This window comes from Limulus polyphemus, unplaced genomic scaffold, assembly GCF_000517525.1.
Source record: "Limulus polyphemus unplaced genomic scaffold, Limulus_polyphemus-2.1.2 Scaffold6169, whole genome shotgun sequence".
Lineage (NCBI taxonomy): Eukaryota > Metazoa > Arthropoda > Merostomata > Xiphosura > Limulidae > Limulus > Limulus polyphemus.
In genome coordinates, this window is record NW_013671779.1 from 3342 (window position 1) to 13808 (window position 10467).

The 10467-nt window shown below is 32.5% G+C and overlaps 1 protein-coding gene across 1 annotated transcript in view; it reads left to right on the forward strand.

Moving 5' to 3' along the window:
* Window positions 1-232: 232 nt before the first annotated feature.
* Window positions 233-10467, forward strand: part of LOC106473432 (calsyntenin-1-like) — a gene marked incomplete at its 5' end in the record, with an annotated part of 30707 nt that continues 20472 nt past the window's right edge. Inside the window, 5 exons of the mRNA XM_013934112.2 lie at window positions 233-424; window positions 6556-6828; window positions 7359-7537; window positions 8795-8921; window positions 10245-10399. Coding sequence (XP_013789566.2) covers window positions 233-424; window positions 6556-6828; window positions 7359-7537; window positions 8795-8921; window positions 10245-10399 — 926 coding nt within the window. The remainder of the gene's footprint in view (window positions 425-6555; window positions 6829-7358; window positions 7538-8794; window positions 8922-10244; window positions 10400-10467) is intronic.

A 10467-nucleotide genomic window follows, 5' to 3' on the forward strand; every position in this document is an offset into this window, starting at 1 on the left:
GTTTGAGGCAACATGTTCATTTAAAGGTAGACTATGCAATTGTAAATTATAGAATAATATGTTTTTATTATGTGTGAAATTATTAAATAAATTACAGTAACCCCCAGCAGCTGCAAATTATTATGTATATATATATATATATATATATATAATATATGTATGTGTGTTTTGTTGTCCTAGTATTTACTGTACAGAATGTACTTTGCTTCATTTACATATTGATTTCTAATAGGCATACATGAGAGAATTGAGTATCTACCAGGCTCTGGTCGTAGAACTTTGTTTCCTACTGCCAGACTTGACTTGTGCGATGTTCCCTGCAATCTGGAACGACTGACTACTAGTGTTGATTTGGTCACTCAGCACATTGGAAAGGACTGTGACCGCGACACATATTCTGTGCAGTCTCAGAGGAAATTATGTGGTGAGTATTGATAGTATGCTAACAAACAGTAGTACCAGAGTATGGACCAATTGATTGAAACCAAGATAGGCTTTGGCTCACCATTAATGTATCAATTAATTCGGAATAGAAATCTCAAAGTTAGATTTAATGTAAGAGCTGGGGCATAAATAAGTTTAGCCTAGGTAAGAGCTGGGGGCATAAATAAGTTTAGCCTAGGTAAGGGCTGGGGGCATAAGTAAGTTTAGCCTAGGTAAGGGTTGGGGGCATAAGTAAGTTTAGCCTAGGTAAGGGCTGGGGCATAAATAAGTTTAGCCTAGGTAAAAGCTGGGGCATAAATAAGTTTAGCCTAGGTAAGCTTGTTATTATTCACAGTTCAGACTTGTAACACTGCACAACAAATTATCAACAAAAAACACAGTATTTTAAAAACTTAAATCTTGTTATATTTTACTATAAACCTGGGTAAGGAAAACATTTAATTGCACTTTTAAAACCTCATTGTTACTAGTTTTTGTAACTACTGATATTTTAATGATACTTGTTTTTTGAATACATTTTAGTTGATTCCTTTCAATAACAATATTTGCTCAGCGACTTTACTGGCAGATTTTCAAACACAGGCTGGCTTATAGAGGTTTTTTAATTGTATTATATACCACTGGTCCATGAAAGCCATCTTGCCGATCTATGGGATTTCGTAAAAACAAACAAACAAAACCTGAGAGAATACTGACATGTTCAGTCATTGTACTTGCAAGTTAGGGAGGCAGTAAGCTGGTCTTTAGTGTCAAAAAAATTGAGAAATTGCTGATATATATATATATATATATAAGATCTAGGCAGAGTCTCCTTTTGGCTTGAACCCTTAAATTGATTCATTTAGTTTAATTAGTACAGTATTAGTTTTGAACTGCTAGTGTGAGCTGGATATCCAGCATCAAAGCCTACTTGCACAGATTGCTTTTCATCCATTTCAGATTATTACAGTTTGTATCATTTTCTGTCTAAAGTTGAAAAAACAGTCATACAAATTTTTTTCTTTTTTATTCTTCTTCTCACAGTAAAAGATAAAACAAAATATGATTTCAAGATGCTATATGGTTATTGTAGCATATCATGGGTCATAAACCCCTTCTGTGTCGGGTTTTTTGATAAACGAGGTAAAACAATTTGCAGTCTTTTACTTTGCTTTTTAATAGCTTATTGTAATATGTGATAATATTCAAATAAATTTGGGCTAATAATTAAAAATCCTGCAAGAAATGTTTTGCTCAAATGAATTTTTGAAAGATAGAGGGTACCCGAGTTATTTTGGGCAAATCATGGAAGGAGTCAAAGACGAAACTACACTTATGGACTTTATTTATGAAGAATTTATAAGAACTTGTAGATCCAGTAACTAAGCAAGAAATTTTGATATTTTCGTAAGCTTATGTAAACTTACAGAGATTAGCAGGCTCACTTGTTGGACAGCCTGATCTAACCATAAAACCATCAATTTGCAAGTGAAATTTAACACTGAACAACTTGGCAGACAGACTATTTTCCACAGCTACACCATTTGTTTGATCTATTGCCCAGCTCTTGTAACTGTTTATGCATCTGTAGCGTGCAGTGGAATCTCATTTAAAAATTAGTAGAAGTAAATTTCTTCTGAAAACATACAGTATTTAGAGTATCAGTTTCATCTCTGACAAATTTTAGGTTTTCTCTTTATGACAAGTGTTATCTTTCATTTGATGACACTTTCTGTGGTGTATTTGATAACAAAATGTGAAACCACTAATACAGGGAAAAATACGATTATTTTTAAAGATGCTATGGAAGCACTTATTACAACTGAAGGTCGAAAGTTATCTAAATCTCCTATGGATTTTTCATCTTTCTGTTTACCACAGCTACTTGCTAATGCAAATGAAAGGTATTCAGTACTATAAAAACAAAAGATGGTTCCATTTCACAATAGACCAAATAAATACACATGTTACTCTGACTTGTAATCTCCACTTTCTCCAAGATGAGGATCTGTGTGCCAGGAAGTAAAAAAAAAACTAGTGAAGATCCAGGATTAAGTAAGAAAATTCAATGAAGCCCAATGGGGCACTAGAGAGAGGGAGATAAAAAGTAGAATGTGACTGTTACTAATCTAAACAATTTATTTTTGTTACAGTTGTTCAGGAATGCTAAAATATGCAATAAAAAAGATCTTTAAAAGGTGTAAAGATTAAAAGTGAAAAGAGCATGATGTGGCATCAGGTTATTATAGCAATGTAAACTAAACAATGAACCAGTACATTTTCTACAACATAGGAAATATGAAAATGATATAGCATGTAATAAGTGTAAAGTGAAAAAAGATTAGGGTTTACTAACATGCAATATATTAACAACAACAATGTAAATACACATTTACAATATTTTGTTGTCAGTTTGTTTGTAATTAAGCACAAAGCTACACAATGGGCTATCTGTGCTCTGCCCACCACGGGTATCAAAACCCAGATTATAGGGTTGTAAGGCTGCAGACATACCCCTGTGACACTGTGGGTCTTTGTTGTCAGTAAAGGACAGTAACATAGATTAGACAATGCAGAATATTATTACAGAATATCGAAAGAAAAGCTAACTAGCTACTCAGTGAAGTGAGAGTTTCCAGGGAGCTTTCTATTAAAATATAGCAAATTACATAGCCACCATTCTCCTAATCTGTATGTTTATGAACTACCAGTAATCTATAAATCTAACACATCTAAACAGCTCATAATTTGTTTTTTTACAAATAACACACATTCTACTGCTAATGCTCTGTGTAAAAAAAATTAAAGATTTTTTTCCTAAGAAATGTAATTACTGATAAGAATATACAACACTGAGTTTGATAGTTCACTCTCTTTGTGAGAGTATCTGTATATGAAACAAACAAGAGCAGTTTATCTCTGTCTTTACTGAATAACTATTAACTGAAATCCAGTTGTTTTAGATAGAACAGGGAGATATTTTATGAGTAATTGACTACCATTATCTCCAGTTATATATGTGCTAAAGTTACATGGAATCGTAAACAAAACTAAAACCTAATGTTTGGTTGAAATATATGGATGATACATTTGTTGTATGGCCACATGGGAATAAGACTCTTTCGTATTTTCTAGACCACCTTAACAAACAGAAGGTCTCCATTCAATTACTGATAAGGAACCAGGAGCGATGATGTTTACAGTAAACTGTGATCAAACTCATACTAATTAATTCAGCTCTTGCACATTTCATTAAGGCCAGAACTCTGGAAATGTTGACTTATTAAAGCAACATGTATTTTTGAGATAGGCATATATTAATATGTTGTGTATGTGTGTGTGTATATATTGTTTGTTGTTAATATATTAACTTAGTTCCAACTTTTCAGATATACCTTTTGATTCCTTAACTGTTTAATATAAAATTATCTACACACAATAAGGGACCATTTGGTCCTTCAAGGCTTTACCATAACGCCCACCCATGAAGAAAGTAAACATTTAAATCCATCTATCTACATTTCAGTAAATCATTGACTCCAGTTTCATTCTCTTAATAACAATTTTTTGCTTTCTCCCATCCTACTATTCTGTTAACTATTCTTTCCTCAACCCATACATATGTAATTTTCTTGGCTAATTGTTTGTGTGGTACCTTAATTATCAAAACATTTTTTATAATCTAAGTAACACAAGCCCACACTCTTTCCTTTATTCAGATAATGAGTAATTACTTGGAAAAAGGATAACAGATTAGTCAGGCAAGATTTGCCTTTAGTGACTCTCAGTGCTGGCTTTCATTTATAATGTAATATTTTACTCTGTAATTGTTTTAAGCTTCTTTTTTAACTACAAAAATAAGACTTAACTGACCTATAATTTCCAATCCTCGGATACTTGCTCACTCTCTATCGATCTACCAAAAAAATGAAAGCGAAAGATGATTACATAAGCATAAAATAACATTAAAGAACAAGCGACCTTTTGGTCCATCCAATCCATTAAATTAATATAAACACTAGAAAACTCAAAACCAGCCTATATCATTAGAATATTTATCAATCTTTCCCTTAAACTCCCAAAAATTAACTGCATCTACAACATCTGATGGCAACCTGTTCCAAAGGCCAACCAACCTATTAGAAAAATAAAGTTGCCTTAGCTGAAGATGATTCCCAAAATTATATTTGCCTCCCCTAAAACTCTGGGGAAAACCGTGTCTGGTTCTAGTGCTTTATCTACTTTTAATATATAAATCTTTTTACTTACCACCAAGGGATTAGTATCTACATGAGTCAGGTCAATGGTTTCTGAAAGTGTGGTCTGAGAGGGTCCTCCAGGTCCAAAATTAAAGTCACTGAGTTTTTCTCACAATGGTAAGCAAAATGGGTAGGGTGGGACTGGTAGGTGGACCATGGACAAAAAAGTTTGAAAACCACTGCCATAGAATAGCCAGGGTCTGGAATGTTGTCTCTTAATAAAACAGAATAAAACTTCTAAAAACACAGTCATTCATAGCCTTTATCAAAGTATTCCTTTCAGACTCCTTTATTGGCCCAATCTTCATTCTAATACTTTGATTACCTTTAACACATTAAAAAATATCTTGTTGTAAGTTTTAACATATTTTGCAGCTGTTTCTCATAAGTCCCTTTGATTTCCTAAATCAATTATAATCAAATCCCTAGCCTTCCTCTATTTATATAAATCTTCCATCATATCTATCAATTTAAACATCTTAAACTTATGGCATTTATCCTTGATTTGCTGTTTTACGTCTTTAGTAAGCCTTTTAGGTTTGACCTTCCCTGTTATCCTTTTCATCCTTGTAGAAACATGCCTATCTTGAATCAGAAATAATTCATTTTTAAATATTTCCCAAGTCTCTCAAACAGCACCTTTTAAGCTCATTATCCCAACTCACTAATAACAAATCTTGTCTCATGACCTTAAAATTGGCTTTCTTAAAATTACAAACTAAAATTTCAGTTATTTTTATCTAATCATGTACCAAACATCAAATCTAACTATGCAATGGTAACTCTTCCCCCAAAAGTATTTCTACTTCAGTTCTTGCAGCCATATCCTCATTATTGGTTAACAATAAAGATAAAATGGCAAGCCTTTGACTGCTTCTTCAAAAGTTGGCTATAAGGCAGGCTGCAGCAGACGATATGCCACTATTGCATACACTGCTGAGCTCATGATTTTGCAAATGACAGTTCACAATTGATGCTAAATTTTCAAGTCATGAAGCAATTCAAGGGTGAACATGAATGACAATTGCTTAGAATTTTATGATAAACTCCTGGCCAACAAGAAAATGCTCAAAAATAATCCTTTTCACCTGATGATACTTATTATTTGTATAATTTATCGTTTAAAATTTCCCTTGAAAAGGGGGAAGGTTCTCCTCTGATTTTAAAATCTGAGTGCGTCTCTTAAGTATGTATTAATTCATTGTTCATTTTACATTGTTGTAATAATCTAAGCCACACGGTACTTATGTTACACTTTCAGTTAGATCGTTTAAAGTCTATATTTTTTTAATGTGCAGGTTAATGAATAGGGCTGAAATCTTGCTGGAAATTGTTCTAATGAGGCATAAACCCATTTTATGTGTCTTCCTATTGTTCCATCCCATGTTTCTAGAATAGCTTGTAAATTGCTGTTAATTAAATTTTTGAAGTATTTAAATTTTACATTCTTTTGTTTATATCAATGTATGTATACATGCTGAAGGCTGATTAGCTGCCTCGAATAATTTTTTTTTCCCCATCATTCACTGAAATAACTGTTTAACAAAAACTGTATCTTAAACACTTTCAAGTATTTTCTAAATAGCTTATGTGTATAATGTAATTGTTATCATGTACAGTTAAGTTGTTACTGTCATCTCTAAATTGTTGATTTCATATTTTCTTTTATAAAGACTCCGTACAGTTTATATCTTTGATGTAATTTTAATTTAATCCATTACCTATCTGTAGTTTTACATTTGGTTTTATGCTTTATGAAATTTCATTGTATATTGTTGGTTTAGTAAATCAAGATCAATATATTTTGATATTTAATGAAACCATTTTGAATTATAAGGCTATCTTATTCACAGCTTTTCATCTTTCCCACTAGGTGCCAGCACAGAGAGTGTAGATTTGCTTCCTACAGCGGATGTGGAAACAGAATGGATAGACAACCAGCCAACAGATGATAGACATAGGAGTGACCAAATCTATCAGTTTGATGGTGCTACCAATGCTGTAATGATCTCGGAATTTACACTTAATCACAACCTAACTGACAACTTTACAGTGTCCTTCTGGATGAAGCATGAGCCACCATTAGAAACCAATGATACTTTTCAACATACTAAAGAACATGTCCTCTGTAATGCTGATGATCACAGTAAGTAATGATGTGTTGTTCTAGTTTAAAATTGTCATCTAACTATATCGTCACTGATTGTTTAACTCACAAACTAATTTACTGTAAGTCAACTTATTAATCAGATTGCTAACTCACAATAAAGAACAGCTAAGTTTTAATTAAACCTTGAATATATGGTGCACATCTAATATTGTTGTGAAGTCACTGTTAGTGATTTTTCATTTTAAATTGTTAAGTACGTTTTTTTACTTTGTTTTTAATATAGTCATTTCTTTTCCAGCCAGTCAGGAGTTACCCTTGGGTTAATCAGGTCACTTGTCATCTAGGAACAAATTACCTTTTTTAGGATCCCATAAAGTCCTATTTTTTCCCTACCAGTATTTATAACGATTCCTTTGTATTTCCAGACTGTAACACACTGCATGTAATATACTTGTTTGTTATTGTTTAATTTGAGCATTATCCTTTCAGTATTGTGACTGATTATAAACTTAAAACAAAAGAAAGGGAGAGAACTTTTCGTGACTGGATGGATATTAATTTTACAGAACACAACCGTCACCACTATTCCATTTTCATCAGAAACTGCCGATTAATTTTGCTGTTGAGGAGAGAATTCAACCAGGAACAACCTAATGTATTTAAACCTGCAGAATGGCGTTGGAAATTATCAGAAGTCTGTGATAACCAGTGGCATCATTATGCTGTTAGCATAAATTTTCCTGAGGTACAGTATGAAAATGGAAAAGCATATTAAATTATTTTTATCAAATCCAATGTATATAAAAGTCAATGTTTGTCACGTCATGCTTGATTTCTTGAAATAGGAGAAGTCGTAAAAGCCAAAATGCATTTGTTCAGATAGAATAGTTCGATTACTGTCTGTCCATTACAATTTTAGTGACCTTGGTGCAAGGATTGCCGTGAAACCTTGTAAGTGTAGTGAGTGTTCGTATTATAAGCCTAAAGTAAAGATGTAGTGTGGGATCACCTAGCCTAGAGCCAAGTGTATAAAATTTATCATGAAAGTAAAAATATCGATTCAATTTTAAACTTAAAAGTTAAATCGTTTCTGAATTAAGCTTTTGTTCTGTTATTTCACCAACATTTTTAATAAAAAACAAACATCTTTAATCAACACAGAGACTCTAAATTAAGAAATCGACAAATATTTTTCCAGTTTTGTTGTCTGTTCATTTCATTTTATACTTACAGTACATAGACTAACAACAATGTTAGATTATACTCTTGTTGCTAAGCAACATGACATAAAAACCATTGTTGGAAGGTAGTGTAACCAAAATGCACTGGCTTTTCTATGTATTAGAAGTTGTTAATCTAACTGATTTTTACCAATAATTATTTGTTTAATATGCCACGAATTCATTTCATGAATTATCACAATTTTGATTAGTTCACAAAGGAACTTACCGACATTTGACTGCCTCGAATGCACTTTTCTGCCTCTTTTGATATCAAAACCAAAAATGTCAAAATTCACCTTGATGAAACAAAAAAAACAAAAAACAAGCTAATAGCTAATTCAATTTTTGAGACCCATAATATTAATTCTGCAACCAATACAGAAACTATATTATGAATTAATTACTAATATGGAAAACCCATAAACTTTATTATTAAAAATACTTCTGACTAACTTTTTCTCGATTATTAGTAGAACGTGATGTTCTTCTAATACCCAAAGATTATCATTAAAGGTAGTTTATAAATTAATTATCCAACTCTCACTCATAAAACTTTCTTTGTACATGAAACATACATTTTTTAATTAATAAATTCATACTTTATTAATTACACTAGCATATAGACCATTAAAAATGATGGGGCAAGTACTATCACCCACACCCCATAGTATACCCTAACCTCACATATCCTCACTAAAATTTATATAAATTTTGTGAAATTAAGCTTGACCAAATGTATTTTGGAATTATGTTTTTCATGGTTAATAAATGTATTGCAGGTTATTTTATATCTGGATGGTCAAACTTTTAAAGAGAAGCCAAGCAACTATGAAGTGATTGACGACTGGCCTTTGCACAAGATGAAAAATATTAACACTACCCTGGTAGTAGGTGCTTGCTGGCAAGGTATATATAGTCCTCCTGTTTCCAGTTGCACCCCCAGATGGATAAAATCTTACACAATACTTAATGTTGATGATTTGTACTTAGAACTTTATATTTAATTCAGATATTTCTACTTTGAACTTGGAAATATTTAGAAATAATTTAAACAGTTTATGTACACTATCCTTTGAATTTATTATTTGATCAATGCACATACTATTAAGTCACTTAACAATTCAAATCAGGTAGATTTACTTCTGAAATAATAAATGCCTTATTGAGTTTCTTGCATGTTATCAACAATCATGTGACTTTAGGGTCTGAATTCTCTTGAAGATATCGAGCATGCATCAACTTATGAAGAGTTCTCTGCTCTCCCATCTTCTACATGGCTTACTGTGTATGCATCATGGAGTGGCTTATCAGTCACCTCCCTTCCCTTCAGCTTTACTTTGGCTCCATGTGTGTTTTTTGCCAAGCTGAGAAAGCATTACCTGATCTTCATTTACTCAACAAGGTGTCAAGGTAATGAGGAACTCTGCTGAAAAGAATACTTTTCTTCCTGATTGTATTCATTATGATCCAATCTCTTATGATGCTGGCCTGCCTTAGTTGATTATCCTATGAATTCAGTCCATTGACTTTTGTTCTGATTCTGTATTCTGTTCAAACTCTGCCTGATCGCATATTTCATATGATGTGGTCTAGGTCATTAACTTTCTGTCTCGGAGCCCAACTTTTATTGAACTAATGGTTCTTATGACTCTCTACGATTAACTTCTCCATCTTATTGTTGGTATACTGGCTTTTAGTATTTCAAAGGTGAGTCTACCTGATCTGAATTTTACATTTTTAGAATTAAAATAATTTTCAAACAGAAAGTTATCTCTGAAATACATTCCTGCCCACATTTCCACAATGTCTGTTACTAAGAAATCTGGAATATAGCAGGAATGCAGAGCTTATGTACTTTCTCCTGACACAATAAGTCACTTGGGAGAGTAGAGAACTTTGAGTCAGTTGATGCATGGTCTGAATTGTGTCAAGGATATTCAGAAGCTAAAGTCACATAATTGTTAAAAACATGAGAGAAACCAAGGAAAAACTTTTAGTATTTCATTAATATCTCTGTGAAATTCATTTTAATTCTAAAAATGTGAAATTTTCATAATCTTCGGAGGACATAAAACATTTAAAACCAAATATTTGCATCAATACATAAAATAATAAAACTACCCCTCAAATTCTCAGGTAATTATTATATATGTTTATGAATAAAGTGAGTCTTGAATTTTATAGATAAGTTTCTCTCACCAAAAATAAAATACCTTTCTCCACATCAAGGGAGAGAAAACAAAATGAATTTCCATTTCCGTGGATACTTAGCTGGTCTGTCAGTGCTCAGGGGGCAAACAGAAAACCCAGATGTTTTGAGGTGTCTTCATCGTTGCAAAGAAGGTCTTGAAGAACCTTCTTCAAGTCTTATTGAAAGCAACACGGTGAGTAGGAATCTTGAAGTAGCGAACATTTAGATAGCAACACGGTGAGTAGGAATCTTGAAGTAGCG